A 23,275-nucleotide genomic window follows, 5' to 3' on the forward strand; every position below is an offset into this window, starting at 1 on the left:
TTCAATAACTGGTAACTGTTACTATTCATAGTCTCTAAAGAAAATCTCACCCACATTATTACTTGGTTTATTTATTTTATTCTCCCGATTTAAGGCCTTCAGCAATTAAATTAAGTTCATAACACCAGGTTTCATAGCGATAGGCCATGCGGATTTGGGCAACATTTGTCTTCCGGATATCATTTCCCATAGGGCCTTCCTCAAGGTAATTGTCACCCAGAAACTTTACTTTCTCCTGTAAGAGAAAAAAGGAAGCAGAATGATTGTTGTCCCTTTATCCTGATACAGACTATAATTATATCTTCTTCCTCCCCTATACTGCTTGCTGACAAAAGGAAAAAATAAAACATTAAGAGCACTCATCCAGTGCCTCAATGTGCATGGTCTGCTGAGAAGTCAAGTGTATTTTCTTTGCCTTGCCAAAGGCACAGCCAGAGCAATAGAAGAATTCTTTCCAGTGTATCCATAGTAATGGCATATGATTTGTGGAATAATTTTTCTACATGTTCAGTACTGTCTTTTCAGTACTCAGTTACCAGATCCCGTATACAGAAGGGCAACCAGTCAAGGACAGGTCTACCTCATGAGAAATTCCACATTGCAGAACACTGTTTCTTGCCACTTCACACATATCACAGGTACTAAGCTTGAACACTTGTGCAGCAATGGCATATTCCTCCATTAGGGGCTCCTTGGATTGATATTTAAACGAGGCAAAAAAAAAAAAAGAAGGAAAGAAAAAGAATGAATGAATGAATGAAAGAAAAGAACAAACATATATATTTTTAAATAGCATGCGTCCTGCAGAAAAACTATAATGAAATCCCTTGATTTGACTTTAAAATTCTGGATGGGCAACAACAATCCCACCAAATATGCTTGTATTACTCAAGATTCCATATGTTTACCTTGGTGAAGTGGAATTGCATTGGGTCATCTGTCGACAGCGAGATCATTAATCCCTTCTGGAGGAAATCTAGAAAAGGATTTTTGGCATATTCTAGAAATAAGCTGTTGTTACTTAATGGCGACATAGCGATGGGAATCTGGGCTAAGAAAAACAAGTACTGTAACACAGGACTCTGAAAAGGAAAAGTGAAAAACAATATTTAAGGGTGTTGAAAAAGGGATACAAACTAGAAATGTTATTCCCTCAAGTTTTAGCTTTGAACGGAATGATCACATGTTCTTTAAATCCCTTAGTAAAGAAGAATAATAGTTTTTTTTAAATATAAACACTAGTTAGAATAAATTTATTTGGGATCATCAGCTTTCAGAAGCATTGGGTCAAACCAAATGTTTTTTTTTACTTGCCTAAGTTAGATGGTCTGTCTCAGGGAAAAGACTTCACCTTGAAACGTTTTTTGCTTTTTTTTTTTAACTCAGAGCTTATTCAACCTTTACTTTTTATTTTTTTAATTTATTTTTTAAAGATTTTATTTATTTATTCATGAGAGACATAGAGAGAGAGAGGAAGAGACACAGGCAGAGGGAGAAGCAGGCTCCATGCAGGGAGCCCGATGTGGGACGCAATCCCCGGTCTCCAGGATCACGCCCTGGGCTGAAGGCAGCGCTAAACCCCTGAGACACCTGGGATGCCCTCAATTGTTTTTTGCTTTTTGTTTTTTTTCTCTACAAGAAAGTTCTGACTCTCAAAAGAGGCGTTTGAAAACATGATATAACAAGAAATCTGGCAAAAACCAGTTTAAGGTAAGCCAAGTGCCTCTGAATTATCCCTTGTCAGAGTTCTAAAATGAAAATCCAAAGACCTGCATTAATTCATCTCTGCCATTAACTGGTTAGGTAGTCTTGAGCAGCTCCTTTGACTTCTCTGGCCTCTCTGTAAAATGAACTGTACTTCATAACCTCAAAAATCTTTTTTGCTCTGCTTTGATTCTGGTGTTGATAATGACTTGTGACAAAATGATAAGGAAAAAAAAATTACTCCTCTAGCTCCAATATGAAAGTTAATATTCGGAAGAGAGTCTCCAACTCACCTTTTTTAAATTCAGGCCATGAGAGATATTATCTGCTGTCATGAATGCTGTCATGAGATGGGTGATAGCCCCAGCTTCCCCACAGTGAGGTCGGAACAGGAATGTATTCATGCCTCGTTCCCTAGGGAAAGGGAATTGGCATAGTAATCACAGGTGGCTGACTAGGACCTGGTAGCAATTCTGGGCATGGAGTGATTTACAAGAAAATCTGGTTGAAAAAAATTAACATTCTAAAAGGAAGTGGGGGCCTCTAAAGGATTCAGTAAAATGGACAATTCCAAATCATAATCTTAATTCTTCCTGAACACAGACTTATGAAAAAAGAGGCAGCGAAGGATATGAGGGTATGGAGGAAAGTCAAGATCTGATTACCTTCAGTTTCAGCAGGAAATTTACCAATATTACCATGTTCTCATTTCTCCTACTCACACTTTTGAGGGGGAAATGTTTCCAGAAAACCCTGTTATAACAGTCTTCTATTCCTTACCCAAGTTTATCAAGAAGGGTAATGTGTGGAGTTTTATAATTGTACAGTGATTAGTATCAATTCCCAAATTTCCAAAGAAAAGGGACTGTGAAAGTTACTGACAGCTCCAAAATGTCCATTCCTGCTACTAAATAAAGAAACTGAACAAAAAAGACAAGGGAAAGAAATGTCTGATTTGGGCCAGTCAGAAGCATCCCATCAGGACAGTGGGATGACCACCCAGGGACCAATGTCTGAGCAAAGAGATGTGTCAAATAGAATCCTCTCCTTCCAGCTCCAGTTCTCGTCTACTTACTTTCTCAGGCTGTTGAGCACCACGATGTTTGCATACATGTAGTAGGCATAGTAGGTGTAAGATGGATTCTTTACCATTGTCCACTCCTGGGGCTTGGGGCTCTTGGAGGAAAACATGTGGCCACTGTGTTTGGATTCATCATCCACACTGTCAAAGCCAGTAATCTGTCCAGAAAAGTGAGCCATGTAATGGGGTCAATCCAACTCCTCAGACAAGCTTTCAGCTCCCAAAGGCAGCAAAAATGAATCACAGCTAGGTGGGAGTATGGGTTCATGCACAGCAATCGGAAGGCCTAATGGGTCATGCTTACATGCTTGAGGAAGACACTGAGGTTTGGATGAGCCTGGGGGTTGATGGTGGCCTCAAACACCGGCATGAAAACATTCTCCAGCATCTTTCCAAAGTGTGGAAGGAAATTCTTAGATCGAAACACATCACTAGAGGCAAGAATGAAGAGAATTTAGGAGAAAAATATTTTTCGTATTGATAGCCCCTGGATGAGGGAATCACAAGGCCAAATGCCATGTTCAGGAAAAGACTGTGTCCATTCTAGGTACACACTTCTTGGTTAGCCATAGGAGGGATTCAGTTTAGAATAGGCATAGAGATACAAATTTCTTGCTGTACCAGTTGTTCCCCTCTCTTCTACAGACCCTCTGTGGTAAAAATATTAACCTTCCCAGCTAAGTCCAGATAAAAAATGAAGAGTATAGGAACTATGTCACAGAAGATTCAGGGATTTATTTGTGGTGTGTAAGATGGTGAGCATGAACTAGTTATTAAGAACACTTCTGGGATCCCTGGGTGGCTCCGCGGTTTGGCGCCTGCCTTTGGCCCAGGGCGCGATCCTGGAGACCCGGGATCGAATCCCACATCGGGCTCCCGGTGCATGGAGCCTGCTTCTCCCTCTGCCTGTGTCTCTGCCTCTCTCTCTCTCTCTCTCTCTCTCTGTGTGACTATCATAAATAAATAAAATAAAAAATATTTAAAAAAAATACTTCTGATGTCCTGAAGTCAGGGGCAATCTAAGAAACTAATACAACACTCAAATATATGCCATGCACTCTTTTAAGTGGCCAGAAATATTGGTGAATTAAATCCTCATAACAACTCAATACGTTAGGTACCATTATGACTCTATTTTAAAAAATTTTTTAAATAAGCTCTATGCCAGATGTGAGACTTGAATTCACCATCTAGAGATCAAGGGGCACTTGCTCTACTGATTGAGCCAGTCAGGCACCCCCATTTTAAAGATGATGAAACAAAGGCAGAGAGAGCTCCTGAAACTTGCCTAAGGTCACACAGCTAATAAGTAGTAGAACCAGGATTCGGATACAGCCAGCCTAGGTTCAGAGTCCATGCTTCTCACTACCACAACTACTGCCTCTCTGCTTTAATGATACTAGACAGGAAGTTCTACTCCAGTTAAAAAGTTACTTTTTTGCCTAAAGAAACAGGAAAAAAATTCTTGCATTGCCAGGAAACATAGAACACAGAGGCAGGTGACCAGAAAATATATAAACCCTTAAGTTGGATAAAAGATCAATGACACTGAGCATCCCTGAGCAATTAGCAGGTGGTAATACCATTGATAAATACTCATTGGTTATGGAGATCTTGAACACTTGGGCATGAGACAATCAGCAGATGGTAGTAGAGGTTCTTTTTTTTTAATTTTTAATTTTACTTTATTTATTTATGATAGGCACACAGTGAGAGAGAGAGAGAGAGGCAGAGACACAGGCAGAGGGAGAAGCAGGCTCCATGCACTGGGAGCCCGACGTGGGACTCGATCCCAGGTCTCCAGGACCGTGCCCTGGGCCAAAGGCAGGCGCTAAACCGCTGCGCCACCCAGGGATCCCGGTAGTAGAGATTCTGATACAAGAAGGCTACATCCCAGTCCAGAGAAGCATGGGAAAGAATGAATGGGGTACCAAGAGGAAGACCAAGAGAAAGAAAAAATATAATAAAATGTACATAGTTCTTATCCTAGCTAAGTTTTAAATATTCTCACTAAGTTATTCTGTGCTCTGCCTAAAGTCCTGTGTTTTATTTATTTTAAAATATTTTAAAAGACTTTAGTTATTTGAGAGCGAGAGAGAACACAAACAGGGTGGAGGCAGAGGGAGAAGCAGACACCTTGCTGAGCAGGGAGCCTGATGTGGGGCTCGATCCTAGGACCCTGGATCATGACTTGAGCCAAAGATGGGGGCTTAACCGACTGAGCCACCCAGATGCCCAAGTCCTGTGTTTCAAAACCACAAAACCCAAAAACTTTCTGGTTAGAAAACTGAACTGAAATGATCTTCCTAACTCCTGTCTCTGGTCAAGAGTGCTGAACCCAGAGTGGACAAAAGCAGGCACCCAGGGCCCGGCAGCGAGTGCCACTTTAACAAAGCTTGTTTGTGTCTACAGGTGCTGCTGCCTATTCTTTGTGTGGGTGGAGGAGGTGAGACAGGTGGGATGAAGTCAGGCTTTAGGGGCTCCAATGGGAAGATACATACTAGATCCTGGGGACCTGGATCATCCATGTCATGTTGTGGCAGTAGATGCGGTTACGGACGAACCAAGTGGACAGTTTGTCCCACTCATCAGGACTGCGGCCGTAGATTGACAGGCGGGGCTCTGCGTGCTGGTACTTGGCCTCCAATAGGTCTGCACCTACTTCCTGCAAAGCCAAGAGAATAGTCCAAAGCCAGGAATTCGCACAAGTCCCTCAGGGATCTCAACCTGTGGGGTCTGGGGAGAGGAGGTAGATAATAAGGAGATCAGAGGATGTGGAAAGGAAGTCAGAGGGAAACTATTCCACGTTAAGATCTAAGGAAATTGAGAGATGAAGGGAATCTAATCAGTGAGGGATTGATCAGACGTAATGGAGTCCAGAAAGTAAAAACGTCAGACAAAGGATGCTGAGGTATCCTATCCATGGCACTTGCAAAAGATGTTCAGTTGTTCTTATGCCTTCTATTTTCCGAAGCACACATCTCCCAAGCCCACCATGTCATTTCTGTGTCCTAGTGCTCGGGCTTTGAAGATGAGAGTGAATTCCGATCCCACCTCTTTCCAGGCTTACAACTCCCAGAGCCCAGAAGAGTCCTTAATCAGCCCAAGTCCACACCCTCAGCTTCTCTAGCCTCGGAACAGAAGTCTTTTAAAAATCATTACAGTGGGCATTTCCATTCTTATATTCATGTCTGTGATGCTTGGCCTCAGGGATAGCACACCTCCCCCTTCCTTTGTCTCCTACCTTTCCTTCCTTTCTTCTCTCCCTCCCTCCCTTCCTCCCCCTCCTCAAGAACCAGGCCAAGTACCAGAGATCTGGTTGGTTCCTCCTCACCTTGATGATAGTGGCAAAATATTCTCCATCAATATAATTGTCTGTCTTTAGATAGAGGTCTCTTAGCTCACTTGCTCCTACAGGATTGTATTTGTCATTGAACTTATCAAAACGCTGGAAGGTCTGGCGTCCCTGGATTGGAAAGCAAGTGTATCATTATCAGAGCTGCTAGGACATAGAGAGCTGGGGAATGGCCACAAGCAGCAGGGGCCTGGGAACAGGGCAAGGGGTTGGGCTCCAAGAATGGAGTCTGGGACATTTGACAATGAGTGAACCTCAAAATTGTCTGTGGGTGCTTTCAGCCAGCATGGTCAGCCAACATGGTTTAAGGAGGCTCTGAGAAGGGGGTAGTTTTTAGGAGAAAGGCATGTGGGGTATGGGTATGAGCATGAAACTGGCATGATCTTTTCAACCTACAGCATGAACATCCAGAGAATCAACAGTCAGGTCATAGGGATGCATTTTTAATTTGGCAAAAAGTTCCTTCAGGGTCAGATTTTTCTCCTTCGTGCTGTGGACCACTCTGTCAGCATCAATGTGGTAAGATTTCTTAATAAAGCGCAGCAGATGTTTCTGGTTCATGCAAGCAGCTGCATGGATATGGGTGTCTACCTGCATGTACATTCAGAGAAAGAAAACCAGCAATCAGCCTTAGTTACCCTGCTCTGTTAGAGGCTATGGCGCCTGCAAACCCCACTAAGGCAGGAGAAAGGAATAAATAGTGGGGTGTGACCTGACAGCTGGTGAAGGTGTCCCAGCAGAAAAGAACCCATAGCACCTTTTTTTACGGTTGAGAGAATGTGACCAGTTAGGTGGATGTAATAGTAATACCCATTTCTCTTGGATATATCTGTACGTCCAATTTACTCCCCACATTTGATCCACAGAAAATTCTTGAGGACGATTCTCCACCCCCCAAATGAAATAACTACCACAGCTGTCAGCCCCAAAGGGAGAAAGAATCGAAATGATGAAGCCATGGCCTGGTGGTGGCATTTAGGAGTTGAATATATTTATGATTGCAATTTTATAAGCTGGACATTTGATAGATTACACAAGGTTATGCAGGTGGCTGAGCCATGATTTGGTCCCAAATATCTGCTTGTGTATGGTCTGTCCTCACTTGCAGTGACTTACATGCCCAGAACACATCTCGCAAGTATTTCTAAGTTGATTAGTTTTCCATATCCTTAGCGCATTTGATTCTTCTCATAGTCCTCGTGAGCTAGACTGAGCAGATATATTTCCCAACTTTACAAATGAGGAAACTGAAACTCAGAAATATTTCATCACTTCCCCCAATATCTTAGAGTCAGGAAGTAGAAGGAAAAGGACAAGAATAAAGATCTTCCAAATCCTAAAACAGCAGTTTTTGAGATTTCATTTGTTTTGTTATTTTTGTTGTTCACAATCATTGTAACTTTTTATGGCAAGAATGTAGCACACCTGTCTGTGTGGAAAACAGCAGAAATGGCATTTTAACCTTTTAGAATAATTCATCTGCTTTTGCTAAATCCATTGGACCTCTGGGAATCTTACAATTATTACAGAGAAACTATCTTTCTCATCCCACTCAAGAACTAATTGGGTTCGTGTTTTTGCCCAGCAGGGACCTCTGAGCAGTGACAGTGTTTTACCTTCCTGCAGTTATAAAAATCTCGGTGGGGGTTGTTCTTTAGCTCCTTTAACTCATCCATCTCGTTGAGCATCTGATGGACCTGGAACTTAGAGGAGAGGAACTTCAGGCGCCGGTGGGTGTAGGTCTTACTGTGAAAAATTAAATCATGTAACTCTGAAACATTCAGACACTGAAGGGAGATAGACACAATTTCAAACCATCACGACCCTTATGACCTACAAGAAATAATTATGGGAACAAACATTTCAGCTTGCAGCTAATCTCATTTGAAGAGTATTGAGCTCCTGGGGGGCTCAATCTTTTTCATCAAAATTGGACAAAATAATGAGGGGGGGTTTGGGAAGGCATTGAAAAGCCAGGGGAGAAGGGTGCCTGGCTGGCTCAGTCAGACGAACATGCAACTCTTGATCTCAGGGTCGTGAGTTTGAGCCCCACATTGGGTGTAGGGATTACTTAAATAATCATCATCATAATAAAAGGCCAGGCAGGGATCCCTGGGTGGTGCAGCGGTTTAGCGCCTGCCTTTGGGCGCGATCCTAGAGACCCGGGATCGAATCCCACGTCGGGTTCCCGGTGCATGGAGCCTGCTTCTCCCTCTGCCTATGTCTCTGCCTCTCTCTCTCTCTCTCTGTGACTATCATAAATAAAAATAAATAAATAAATAAATAAAATAATAAAAATAAAAGGCCAGGCAAAAGAAAATGTTGCTCAGAGCAGAGGGCCCTGGCTTTGGAGGTGGAGGATTTGGGCTTGAATCCTGGCTCAGCCAGCTGTGTAACTTAGGGCACATCACTTAACTCATCAAAGTTTCAGCTTATAAAACTCCAATTATAAAAATACCCGCCTCATAGAATCATGGTGAGGAGGGAGGAAATAATGTGCACGAACGCTTTAACATAGTGTTTGAACATAGTATATATTCATTCTTACTAGGAGTTGTAGTAGTGCTAGTGGTAGGGATGGGGGTAGTAGTGGTAGGAGGAGTAGTTCAGGCATCATTAAACACTTACACAGGTCCTTGGGCAATTAAAGCAAGTAAAAAATTCATGTCATCTAAGAAGGTGTCCAAATTTAGATAAGGAAGTGGCTTGGGCTCATCTTTGCTGGCTGCTGCTTCATTAGGATAGACATACACTATACCATCCTTCATTTTGAGATGATAACCGAGGTTTTCCGGGAGGTCATCTGTTCGGAAGGGGTCTTCTCCATTCTTCGTAGGAGGGGTAAAGACTTTTTCAATAGAACACAGAGTAATATATCAAGAAATATGATAAATGGCCACATAAAAAGAACCAAAATATGAAATGCTGTAAGAGCTCATTCGTTTGGAATCCTGTATGTCATAAGTTATAATTATCCAGTGCTAAGCTAGAGTTTATTTTTATATTATTTTCAAAGGTGACTAAATTAGTAGTGTAAAATAACTATAAGATTTTATGTAGTGTAAGAATGATTTTCCAGTTTTTTAGAAGTACTGTTCACATAATTCATATACAACTCACAAATAATTTTATTTATTAAAATAGGTTATCAAAGACTTCTTGTTTAGAACATTTTATTAGCTTATAATAATTGCATAGAAGTAAAATTCAAACTACAATTAAAAAGTAGAATTAAAAAGAATTTTAATAAAGCCAACCTTCTCTGCAAGACTTAATTTAGAGTGGTTATTTTTAATAGACTTTGTTTTTTAGAGCATTGTAGATTCATAGCAAAATTGAGCACCAAGTACACAGTCCTAATCACCCCCACCCCAGGCACTGCCTTCCCCACTATCCATACCCTCCACCAGAGTGGTACATTTGTTACACACACTGACAGGTTCTAATTACCCAAAATCCATAGTTGACCTTAGAGTTCACTCTTGGGGTTGTATATGCTGTGGGTTTTGACAAATGTATAATGACAGGTATCTACTCTTTTTTTTAATGATTGTATTTATTTATTCATAAGAGACACACAGAGAGAGGCAGAGACACAGGAAGAGGAAGAAGCAGGCTGCCTACGGGGACCCCGGGATCATGCACTGAGTCAAAAGGCAGATGCTCAACCACTGAGCCACCCAGGTGCCCCTGTATCCACTCTAATAGTATCATACAGAATAGTCTCACTAAAGACCTTTTGTGCTCCACCTAGAGTGGTTTAAATGGAAATATAAAATAAATTCTTACCATAAGAATCATAGTTCTTATTATAACTATAACATGTTGCCCACCTTTTAAAGCACATACAATTTCTACCAAAGGAATTGAGATGGGATTTTGTGTAAATATCCCCTTCTTTCCAGTGCTAACAATTTCAGTCTAAGAAAGTCAAGAACAGGGATCCCTGGGTGGCGCAGCGGTTTAGCACCTGCCTTTGGCCCAGGGCGTGATCCTGGAGACCCGGGATCGAATCCCACGTTGGGCTCTCGGTGCATGGAGCCTGCTTCTCCCTCTGCCTATGTCTCTGCCTCTCTCTCTCTCTCTCTCTCTCTCCGTGTGACTATCATAAATAAATAAAAATTAAAAAAAAAAAGTCAAGAACAAATTTTATGTTGTCATGGCCTGTAATGCACTTAGCCTTTACTTTCAACAAGTATGTGCCCAAGGCATCGGAAAGTCTCCAGTTTCCAAGGGATGACTAATGGCCAGAATGGGAAAAATAGTATAGAAAGAAAAAGTCATGTATTTTCTATTCAAAACTGGGACCTAAGGTACATGAAAGAAGTGAAACAATATGTTGCTGTGTCAAATCTTAATTTTCAAAACTTTACACTTAAACTTCCTAGAGAAGTAAAGCATAATTTATTAGAAACAGAGGCAAAACAGATATCCTATGTGTCGATATTATAGAAAATAGGTAAACTGGTTATACACGTTACCAAATTGGATACATGTTTAATATGATTTTAATATTAAAAGGAATTATAGAGAAGAAGTTACAGAACTGGAAATCTTTAATGATAGAACAATCTGAAGGTCATAAATACTTTAATATTTGCCTCCCTTGAAATTTCAATCCTAGAAGTATAATCTGAAAGATGTAAAGCAACTGCACAAAGATGTTTATACAAAGCTGTTTATTGTAGTCTTATTGGAAGTAAATTTTTAAAAGTTAGGAATCTAAATGCCTTAAAATGAGAATTGGTTAAACAAATTATAATACAGTGATACAATAGAAATCTGTATAATTATTAAAACCTGATTATATAAGGTTTTATAATGTAAGCAGGAAGTAAAAAGTGAGGTATGCAAACAAAGTACTATGGAAAGTGAAAACATATAGTTTAGATTTATTCAGAGGTAAGAGGAAAGCAGGAAATGATAGGATCTGGGCTGTACATTGAAAGATGACGTTGTATCTGAATATTTGGACATATGGTGAAAAAACGTACTATTCCCCTTTTCGGGCATGGGGAATGCCATGACAACAGTCCAGGGTTAGGAAAGTTCTGAGCCAAATGGAGAACAGGAAATACTTCCAACCAGAACAGAGGTGGGGGAGGTAAGGTCAGTTTATAAATAGGTTTAGGGTGCAAGTCCAAAAATCAATAAATAAAATGGAGTTCGGAGGGCAGCTGATGGGAGGCCTTGACTGCCAGGGTAAAGACTGGACTTATTTTTGTGGGTAATGGGCAGCAATTAAGGTTTTTGTTAGGAGAAGAATATGCTCAGATCTGTGTTTTAATAACTGGCACTAAAGTGAAAATGAATCAAAAGGGAGTGAGATAAAATTTAACAGAGTAGGTCAGAAACGATGGAAATTATCTGGACAAGGTGAAATAGAGGCCTAAATCAGAGTTTGGGGAATAGCCAAGAGGGCACATTTTGAGAGAATTTATATGGAATTAATCATGTGATTATGCATGTGGGCAAGAGAGGCAATGGAGCCAAAGACGACTATTTTTAGACTTGATTATTTATGCAATAATCCCTCTTTATCCGTAGGATATATGTTCCAAGACCCCTCGTGGATGACTGAAACTGTGGATAGTACTGAACCCTGTATATACTATGCCTTTTCCTACATACACATATACCTATTAATGGGCTCCTGGTCTATCAACTTACTCATTTTTGTATAGATTAGGTACAGTAAGAGATTAACAACACCACCAAATAATAAAATAGAACTATTAGAACAGGGATCCCTGGGTGGTGCAGCGGTTTGGCGCCTGCCTTTGGCCCAGGGCGCGATCCTGGAGACCCGGGATCGAATCCCACATCGGGCTCCCGGTGCATGGAGCCTGCTTCTCCCTCTGCCTGTGTCTCTGCGCCTCTCTCTCTCTCTCTGTGACTATCATAAATAAATAAAAATTAAAAAAAAAAGAACTATTAGAACAATTTACTATAATACAAGTTAAGAGAATATGGTCTCAAAATGTATTTTTTTAAGATTTTGTTTCTTTTGAGAGATAGAGGGAGAGAGTGTAAGTGCGGGGAGGGACAGAGGGAGAAGGAGAGAGAGAATCTCAAGCAAACTCCCTGCTGAACGCAGAGCCCGACGTGGGACTCAATTTCACGACTCCTGAGATCATGACTTGACCTAAAATCAAGAGTCAGATGATTAATCAGCTGAGCCACCCAGGTGCCTCTCTCAAAATATCTTATTGCCCCATATTCACCCTTCCTCTTATGACGATGCTAGGTGGTAAAATGCCTACATGAGATGAAGTGAGGTGCATGACATAGGCATTGTGAAGTGTTAGACCACTACTACTGACCTGACAATAAATCAGGAGGACCATCTGCTTATGGACCTTAGTTGACCTTGGGTAACTGAAACTGCAGAAAGCCAAACCATGGGTAAGGGGGAGGGGGCACTACCACAATCTAGGGGCATATTTGATGTTTAGTAGTTAAATCTAAAGATCTATTTCATACACCTCATAAGAAAATTACTTACCTGGATAGAAGCTCTCATTTGTTACCCAAGCCTCACCCTCAATGTTCCGTAAGTACTTGGAAGGAGTTTTAGGGAACCTTTGAAATGACTTCTGCATATACTTCTCCCGTATACACAATGCCCTATATAGACCTTTGCAAACCACTTCGAAGTCTTCAACTGTCACCTGCCAAGAAAATGTCAGAGTATCAGAGTTGTTCCTGTGAAAATCCAAGAAGTGAGTGCAGTTTGTCTTTGGTAGGTCCTCTCTCTCCTGGCTGTCGCTGCCCATGCCGAGCGTTGCCTGCCTACCCGGCTGCTTCCTACTTGACTTGGGCCCTGGGTCCTCCTCCAGGAGCAGGTCTTGAAGTTTGTCCAATTCTTCCATTTCCACTAAAACTCACCTGTTCTACAATTCTTTACAACTTGTCTTGTTTGGGGCTTTTGCCAGAAACCAATGATTATCTAGCAAATGTGATGAAAAGATCCCATTCTAACATGGAGAGTACTTTCTTCCTTCTAGGTAGTATCTGGATGTTTTACGTATGGGCTTCTGAAGACAATATTTCAACTGAAAGATGATGATATGACTCTAATTTGAGAATTCAAACTACTTTTTGGGCAATGAGGGCAATATTCAGGGATGAATAAAGTATCACACATCCCTCCAACCCTGTCATGCCCTGCCTTCTGTAGCTATAGATGGATCAGAGCATCATTTATTCTTTTGGATGGTTTTAAACTTTTAAAAAAATATTTATTTATTTATTTATTTATTTATTTATTTAGGAGAGAGCGGGGAGGGGCAGAGGGAAAGGAAGAGAGAATCTTTAAGCAGATTCCCCGCTGAGCACAGAAGCTGACATGGGGCTTGCTCCCAGGACACTGATATCAGGACCTGAGCCAAAACCAAGAGTCAGACGCTTAACCAACTTCACTACTTGGCCACCCCTCTTCCAGATGGTTTTATTTTTTTAATTTTTTAATTTTTAAAAAAGATTTATTTATTTATGATAGAGAGAGAGGCAGAGACACAGGAGGAGGGAGAAGCAGCCTCCATGCCAGGAGCCTGACGCGGGACTCGATCCCGGGACTCCAGGATTGTGCCCTAGGCCAAAGGCAGGCACTAAACCGCCGAGCCACCCAGGGATCCCCTCCAGATGGTTTTAAGGAGATTTTTATCAGCGGCTAAAAATAGCAAGATTCTAGAGTAACATTTTCTTAGAATTGCTGGAAATTTCCTAAACTGGCATCTCCCATGCCTCATCCCCAAGTCCTGGCTGGGCCTGGCATGCCCAAGGAATCCTAACTTGAAATCATTGAATGCTCATCATCAGAGCCCAAAGACCTTCTGGGACCAATATAAGCGTGTTCCCAGTGTTTGAGGTCCAGATATTTATCTTAATCAGTTGAACTCTTTAAAGGCCTGCTGACCTTGACCAAGAGAGTCTGGCACAGGTGCTAGAGTTAGAGTTCTGCTTTCAATGTGGCATGCATTTTCCTTTGCCATGTAAGGGACCACCAATCTATCTTTTCCAGAATAAGAGTTGGATCTTATTCACCTAGGTGTCTTCGGCACTTAGCACACAATGCCTAGCGCAGGGTAGGTGCTCGATAAGACCTGGTTAAATGGAATCATTTGATTATCAGGGATCAATGGCTTTGGAAACTTAGTTCTGATCCCTCTGCCTCTCTGTTCAATTACAAGGGAGAAGACCTATGCAGCACAGGCTATAGTGTGGTAGAGTGTTGCTCATCAGTTCAGTCACATTCAGCCAACAGGTATAGCAACACATTAGTTCTTCAAAGACTCCAGGCCAGGTTTCAGGTGCCCTCCAGCTTTCAGAGGAGAAGCAGCTACTCCTTGGTTTCTGTAAACCTTGTCCTTCCAACCTTCTTCTTTCTTTTCATTTTTTTTTTCTATCAAGCACAGAGGTACCTGTTTGTCTCTTCGTCTTTATGTTATTTTTTTTTAAACTCCAGAGTTCTCCAAACTTTGTTTTCCCTGTCTCTTTATTAAACATCTCCTTTCAGTTATGTACCATAGAAAACACCTGTCATATACAGAGCACCCATGTTATCATACAGAAAGTGAACAAACAAGAATCATGTTCATTTCCCTGCTCTGTCACTTTTCAGTATCTTGGGACTGACCCAAAGTGGGTCAGTTACATGAGAAGGGGGCTTAGGACTGGTCATTAAAACTATATTTGGAGCAGAGACTGATAGCTAACCATCAGTTTCACCAATATGATGCTGATTCTGCAAGTCCATGTGGCAGAGATTTATTAATTGCCAACTGTTCTGGATAGGACAGGCAGGTCAAGTTATTTGTGACATGAGTTTACTATCCCTGTGGCATAACTCAAGTCTATTCCAGGCAATCATCTACTGTGTAAGCATATGCAATGAAATCGGAGATGACCGTTGGTCAAAATAAAAACAAAACAAAAAACAAAACAATAGCCCAGTTAGAGTCTTCTAGATTCTCTCTCATCTTCCTTCTTTTCTCGGAGCTCTCCACTCTTCTTGTCTCATTTCCCTGTCTTTCTTCCAATCGGTTTTCATTGATTGGTTTATGCTACCAGCAGCCCTTCTCTTTATACTAGGGCCCATCTTTTCCCAAGAGCTCTCTGTGCCTCCCAAGGCTCACTCTCTGTCTTTGTCATATCCTCAGTGAGACTAGTCCACCAGTTGTTCACATTGCCTCCTGTGCCAGAATTTGTCTAGTGTATTATGTAACACACACTGCATTTTACCACATATTCTCCATGTGGTTGGTAAATGAGCAAATGAGATAAGGAGGGTAAATGATGTAAAACAAATATCAGTTATAGCTTATTGGTATTGAGAGGCAATTAGGAAGTATAACAAAGGACAAGTTAGTTCTCGCCTTCCTCAGTAGGAAGGGGAGAAAGGGAAGGAAGCTGAAACAATCCAGCTGTGTCTTCCCAGCAGCTGTATCTGAGAGGCAAGGAGCAACTCACCCCCGAGGCATAATCACCAGTGATCTGCACTCTCTGGAAATCAGGCACAGTCTGGTAGGTTGGAGATGAAGAAATGTATTCATCGATGTGGGACAGTTTGGTGGAAGACGCTTCACTTTGTGGAATGGACAAATTAACGGTCTTTCGTCCTTTGAAACGCCTTTTTCTGGGTTTGAAATGCAAAAACAAAAGGATTTAACTTTGTCCTCCTTGGGAGTTTCATTGTAATAGATTGATATTTCACTTTCCAATTTCATTTTCGGGACAAAATGTGAAAATTAAAATGTCAGTGGGGTATCAGAAACAGGATCCAGCCATATGGGAAGAGGTATCTATATGACTATTCCCTTCTTCCTGGTACCCCTTGGAACAGTGGGCCTTCGGGAACATGCTAGAAGGCTTTCAGCATGATCTTGTTCTTCACAGGCAATCTGCTCTTAGCAGATGGGCAGACTGGGCACCACCATTAGGATAGGTTATGTCAGTTACTACCTGTGTCATTCTGTGTTTATTCCTAAATTCTGTGAGCCTCAGTTGCCTCGTTTGAAAAAATAGTGTAATAATGCCTACCTTATAAGAACTTGGTGAGATTTAGTGTGTGGAACTTATAAGTTGCTTAATTAGTATTACTTTCTCAGATCAACAAGTATTTATTGAGTTTCTGCTTTTACCCAAGACTTTAGTTAGGTCATACGGGGCATGCCCAAGAAGGTGGATTGTTGTTCTTTCCTTAAAGACGTAAAAGCAAAGGATGGCCAGGGCAGGAGGGCAGAAATGAGGGTTCTATCGCCTGGAGGGTGTCAGACTGGTTGGAGGGCAATATTCATATCAGACAGCACAATGCTAAGTTTGGCTCAAACCGAACTCTGAAGATGAGGCTCTTGAGTTCTGGTTTCTATACCTGTTGTGTGTAAACTGAGTGTCTGCCCAGCCGCCATCAGCCCATTGTGGTTTGGAACAATTGCATAAGAGCTCATGTCCTCTTGCTTAGGTAGAGAGGGAGGTTTCAACGAAAGGAAGATGGATGAGCACAAGAGGTCTACTGTCTTCTTTGTAGTCATTGTTAACCTTGTCATAGCTTATACAGGGCTGGGGGGGGTGGTATTGGGGAGAGTGAGGAGGAGTTTTTAGCTCTAGCAGAGGTTCTCCTCCATATTGAATCATCATTCAGACTGAACCATCTGCCCTGACATTTCCCCTTCCGGTGTCTCTGTGTCCCAACAAGCCCCTTATACTGCTTACCTCCTGCCTTCTACAGAGGTGGACATGGCCTCCAGGTGGAATATGTGTTCTTGCATCTCATGATGAGAAATTGGGCAGACTTCATCCACATCAAAGGGGGAAATTTCATGCCGGCCTCCCTCATCTTTGACTTCAGAGGCAAACACTTTTTCAGCAAAGCTGCGTAATGTGTCATCAATTTCTAAAAGAAGTTTTCACAGATTAGCATGTAAGCCCTTTGTCAGAAATCGTCAGAGAGTTCCTGCTGTGTGTAAGGCACAGTGTTAACGACTGCCCTGGGGGTGTGGGTCTCCTATATTCTAACTAGTGTCTCAGAAACGTGTTGGAGCTCAATGCCTGCTCTCTCTTTAGAGGTTTCTGGGCGAGTGGCTTGGAAATCCATTCTCAGAGACACAGGGCAGATTCTTATAGCACATCTCAAGAGGTCCTAAAGATGGGATTGGCTTCTTGTGGGACTAGCACTTAATATAAGATCACCTGCCTCTGGCAGGGCTAAATCTGACTTCATAGTAACCACGCAACATAGTCCTTCTCATCAGATTGGCAGAGTCTGATGGTTGTGAAGATGTGAATAGGATTGTCAGTCAGTCCTTGGAGTTTTTCTTCATAAATAGAATCAGGGAAGTAGGTAGTTCTGAGAAATAAATGTGTCCTTTGGGTCTTTCTTCCCCATAGAACACATACTGTGTTTCTCTCACACATAATTTCAAATCCTGACAACTTGATATGCTGGTATGTGCGGAAAGGGAGGCTCAGAAATTTACTACTCAGATCCATTTCTTGTGGACACATAGCCCTTAGAAAGCCAATTTTACTTTTATATGCCTTAATTTTCCATCCTTTTTTTTAAATTATTCATTTATTTTAAGTAATCTCTACACTCAACTGTGGGACTCGACCTCACAACCCTGAGATCAAGAGTTGCAAGCTCTTCCAACTGAGGTGCCATTCTTAGAATGGGTGGAGGAGTGACCTTTAGTGTGGCAATGACTAGCCCCAAGACTCTCAAGATGTACTAATTTCAGTACTTAGGGTCATGATGGCCATCAAGTATCTGCTCTTCTGTTAGGTTCCACTGCATTTTCCACATACCCAGTTGTTTTCATCTGAATAGTCATTACCTCTAATACTTAAAAATCTCTTGACATTTTCAGAAAAGAGCCGGAAGCAAATAATGAGGATGGCAAACAGCTATCTATTTGAAACAACAGAGGATGGAACATTCTTCATAAAATGACAAAGCAAACTGCATGCAAAAAGAAAGATCCCTTCAATTCCGCCCCATTAATATCTATACAGATTTCCAAAGTGCCACATTTTCAATTTTAACCAAGTGTGATATGCTCAAGTCCCTGTTCTGCACTTACCAACACCTTTGTCTTCCTCTGTCTTAGTTTCCTTATCTGTTAAGTGGTAATACTAATACCTACAAAACCTCACTCATAGGCTGTTGCAATGTACATGAAAATGCTTTACAGAGGAAAGAGCACCAGCTCAAACTGAATAGTGCAATTTGATAGCATTGGTCAGACAGATATTCGGGATTAGCTTTGGGCCATTAAGGAAAGGATAAATGATATGATTTAGTGTAGGCTGAAGCATACATTGGAAATTATAGCAATTGATTCATAACTTCACCAACACTGTCGAATCAGACTGCTTTCAAAACCTGACTTGTCACAGGAGAATAACAGAAATCCACTATACTGGCTGAACTTCATGTGTCTATTTGCCTCATTAAACTCAAGCACTGCCTGAAGCTGAAAATTATCTTTGGATGCTATGGAGTGGTTCTTTGATAAGTATCACAATCCACAAAGGACCAAATAGAACCCCACGTAGATACATTTGATAGCCTGAGAATGCCTCCCAATCCCACTACTAACTGATCCCCAGAAATTAATATCACTCGTCCATGAGAATCACAAGCAAGCACATGCACCTCAAGGATGAATAGCAAGCAGAAGTCAGAGGAGGCTTCATGCACCATGAAAGGCAAATAAAATTAGGCTAGTTGGTTATGATGATTATGAGGAGGATGAGGATGAGGATGAGGATGAGGATGAGGATGAGGATGAGGATGAGAACACAACTGGCTTGTCATAGTGGGTCTGTGGCAATGCTGTTGGAAGTCTCAGGGACAGTAGGGAAATGGATGCCCAGAAACCAAATCCTACTTGCTTGAGATCTGGCTCTTCTGGAACAAGAAGTAATTACCTAAGACTGCACATATTCATTTGTTTCATATTTTTAAACATTACTATTTTTACTAAGGTTGCATCTCCCTAGGCCACTATAGACAGTTGAAAACTAGAAACTCTTCTCTCAAGAAGTGGTTTACATGATGCCCCCAAATTATATGGTTGACGTTTCCTTCCACTGAATCAACCAGTTGTTTGGACTTCATGAAACCACAGCTGAAATTTGACTCTTAATTCATGAATTCTGCCTTTCAAAAATATTTCAGGGAGTGGTGATGACTGTAAGAAGGAAAGAGTGAAACTGGTATTTCCAAGATGAGTAGATAAGATCTGATGACAATCTGAATCCATGGGATAATAAAGGAGAGATGACTCCCTTGGGTCTGTATAGATAGATAATTGTTGAATTCTTTTTTGAACATATTGCATTTGAGAGAATGGAACATCTAAGCAGAAATGTCTTGAGGATAGGACATCTAGATTTACATATGGAAAGATTGAGCCAGAACACTAAACAAGGAGTGAGAAAACGTGCCTGTGGCGGCTGTGTGATCTTGGGCAAACCACATAATCACAGGGTGCCTTGATGTTCATCATCATAACAGGAGAATGCTAATAATAATAATGTCAACTTCAGAGAACTGTTATAAAAATTAAACAAGAAATACTGTAAAAACTACACAGTACTATTAAGAAGTTGGGAATTATTATTACCAACATGGGAAGTGCAAGATTCTTGAGAAAAAAAGTATCATGCTTGCCTCTTCACTCAGCAAATCCAGAAAAGCATGCTTATTTCCCAGCAGTGCTTCAGGGGTGTGGGAAAGACAGGTCGTAGGTGTTTTGTCTGCTACATTTCATCTCAGAGAGGAATTCCAAGTCAGACCTACTTATCCGTTAGCTAAAGGATGGAGGGGAACATAGAGTTATGGTTTTATCTAAAGCAAGATTTTATTTTATCTGGTCACAAAAATTGACCATGAAATGTTTTGCCTTGGAGCTGAGGATTTCCTAAGGCAATATCCAATAGACCCCCTTGGCTAATCTATATCTAAAGAAGAACATCATTTTATTTTATTTAAAAAAATCAAACGAATGCCCCATGAAGTTCTCTTTATTTATTTTTTAAATTTTTTTTTAATTTTATTTATTTATGATAGTCACAGAGAGAGAGAGAGAGGCAGAGACACAGGCAGAGGGAGAAGCAGGCTCCATGCACCGGGAGCCTGATGTGGGATTCGATCCCGGGTCTCCAGGATCGCGCCCTGGGCCAAAGGCAGGCGCCAAACCACTGCACCACCCAGGGATCCCCTGAAGTTCTCTTTAAAAAATGGTTTTTTTGGGGGGAGTCCAGAAAATCTGTGAGTTCATTTGCTATTCTATGTAATATCTATGGTCACTATTAATCTTTTTCTTTTCAAATGATTTTATTTATTTGAGAGAGAGAGAGCATAAGCAGGGGGAGGGGCAGAGGGAGAAGCAGACTCCCCGCTGAGCAGAGAGCCTTATGCCAGGGGCTCTATCCCAGGATCATGACCTGAGCCCAAGGCAGATGCTTAACCGACTGAGCCACCCAGGCACCCCAGTCATTATTAATCTTTGTTGGCTTTCAATGGTATCATTTAATAAACACTGCTGAAAAATACTCATGTTTCTGAATTAATGAATAGTATCATTTTTTAAATCGATACTTTGGCAAATAGCAGGAAAAATAGTCCAACATACTCACGTTTTTCTTTAGCTGTATAAAGTAAAATAAAACAAGGTAAAAAATATAAACAACCTTCAGAAGTCATAGTGGCTGTTAATCAGTGCTTTGGAATAGAAACATATAGACTGGTACAAGAAAAGGGTGTGATGGAGTGTGTTATCATAGCTCATTCTTCCACTCACCTACAGTTTGCTGCCATAAAATAATCTTAGGAGTATGGCCATAACACTCCCTTTCACTTCTTTCCCTTTCTAATGTGTTTTTTTAAATTTATGTTTATAATCTTAAAGAGGTACTCTTTGTAATATGTGATTTTAAAGAAATCTGATCTAGAGAAATGGATACTCTTACAATGCTGGTTGCAGGTAAACTAGAATAGCCCATTTGGTAAACAACTTAGTAACACCTACTAAACAGCCATTACTGAGAATCTATCCTACTGATTTTCATCCTTAAAAAAGGAAAAAGCTTTAGGTGCAAATATTGTTCTCAAAGTATAATTATACTTACCCAAACTGTAAAGGACCTAAGGGATTAGTTAAGAAAACTAGATTATTACACAGCCATTCACAATGGTGTTTAGGAAGAGTTTAAAATACCATGGTAAAATATTAAGTCATAATGGTAAGCCAAAAAAAAAAAAAAGGCAAGATATAAAGTGACATATATAGTATAATCACAACAATGTTTTTAAACATACATTAAGTTTGCATAGAAAATAGATTGACATGTGAAAAGTGGTATCTTTGGATAATGGGACTGTAATTGTTTTTTTCTTACTACTACTTTCCTAGATTTCCCACTTTCTCTACATGAGTGTTACTTTTATTTTCAGTGTAATTTCTCTTTCGTATTTCACAGGAGACATGTATTTCTTTCATAATGAAAAAGACATTATTAGTCTAAAAAATTACTATGCGTACAAACCTGGATCATGATTGGGTTAATATTTCCACTATGCTCATGGTTGTCAACTAATCCTATAGCTAGAGACATGTACGGGACCCTTCGCAGAACAGTGACTGGCACAGGCTTTGTTTAGACGAGCAGAGTAGATTTTAAATATCTTCCAGTTTTCAAACTGGGATCATCAAAAATGCTACCACATGACACAGTTTTAGGAAATTGCCTCCCTTCCAGAACTAAAAAGAAAAAAAAAATCCTTGAAAATCATGTCATGCTTCTTCCTGAAAAGTATTATCAAAGCTACTCTGATCCTAAATAAAGGATCGTCAAGGCTGTCAAGATACTTAAAGGAATGGTTGCATTTAAAAGAATTGAGCTCTCCAAACACTTTTGCACACCTACCTGGAAGTTTCAACAGAGGCATTGTTGCCGGGGTCCTTGATTCTAGGATAGCACAGTAGGAAGGAGGAGAGAGGAGGCTGTGGGGATGACTGCCTGACTATAAAATACCCTGACAGTCATTTTATGATTTTGCTTTGCACCTGTAATCTGACCCTTCTCTGCTAAAAAGAGAGAGATGAGTTTCAGTCCTATTTATAGCTTTAGGCAATGGACAGTGAAAAACAGGTGAAGCCTCCAGTCTTTACTCAGGGATTTCAGAGAAGATATGTGCTCGGTCAGGAACTGCTCTTCATTACTTTCTAAATCTTCCTACAGACTGGATTCTCCTCAAGTGTAGGTTTCTTGCATGATCTCACCACTGATGATTATTTTTCACCACCCCCCCGCCTCCTGCCCCATGAAATACAGTGAAGTCTTCCAGGCTCTGAATGTCAAAGCCCTCAAAATTTCAGTCATGAGAAAAGCTTTCTGTGGTTGATGAATATGCTAGTGTATTCATTGAGTTCTCAGCTCACACACATACACACGTACACACGTACACACACACACACACACGCACACACTTTCATTAGAGATACCCTATATTTAACAAAAATTCACCCAACAGAATTTATTCAATAAATTAGGTAGTAAACTTACTTCAAATCTTAGAGAAAAGTCAACTGCCATCTGGAGTGCAGTTACTTCTACTCTGTATATTGTTACAAAAGGACTAATTTCTTTCTTTTAAGGATGCATTTTATAGTACATGAGTATTTTCCAGACATAATCTATTTGATCTTAATGACAATCTTGGAAGTACTTTGTCCCTGCTTCCCAAAATGAGAAAACTGAGGCTCAGAGAAGTGAAGTGACCTTCCCAGAACCATTCTGCTCATAAATGGCAAAGCTGATGCTCTCTGGACCAAAATATCATGATCTTTCCACAATAATATATAGTCTTTGCTATGGCTAATTATAGCAAAGTGATAATTACTGCCAGGTAAAAAGATGTATTTATTTATTTGAGGGGGAGGGGCAGAGGGAGAGAGCAACCCAAGCTGACTCCCCGCTGAGCACAGAGAAGAGGAGATGGATCTCACGACCCTGAGATCATGACCTGAGCCAAAACCAAGAGTTGGATGCCCAACCAACTGCACCACCCAGGCACCTCTGTAACAGTTTTTATTAAAGACAGTAGTAAAGGGGATCCCTGGGTGGCT

General features: G+C 40.8%; 1 protein-coding gene across 1 annotated transcript; it reads right to left on the reverse strand.

The window, feature by feature from the left end:
- Positions 1-55: 55 nt before the first annotated feature.
- Positions 56-22,193, reverse strand: AMPD1 (adenosine monophosphate deaminase 1). The gene is given in 17 exon segments (XM_038561841.1): positions 56-235; positions 581-691; positions 909-1,082; positions 1,998-2,118; positions 2,780-2,943; positions 3,090-3,216; positions 5,287-5,450; positions 6,120-6,251; positions 6,537-6,731; positions 7,757-7,886; positions 8,769-8,988; positions 12,646-12,811; positions 15,612-15,777; positions 16,854-17,034; positions 20,784-20,795; positions 22,074-22,169; positions 22,172-22,193. Coding segments are annotated over 17 exon segments (2,340 nt in total). The 3' UTR covers positions 56-76.
- Positions 22,194-23,275: the final 1,082 nt, after the last annotated feature.

Source organism: Canis lupus, chromosome 17 (assembly GCF_011100685.1).
Source record: "Canis lupus familiaris isolate Mischka breed German Shepherd chromosome 17, alternate assembly UU_Cfam_GSD_1.0, whole genome shotgun sequence".
Classification (NCBI taxonomy): Eukaryota; Metazoa; Chordata; class Mammalia; order Carnivora; family Canidae; genus Canis; species Canis lupus.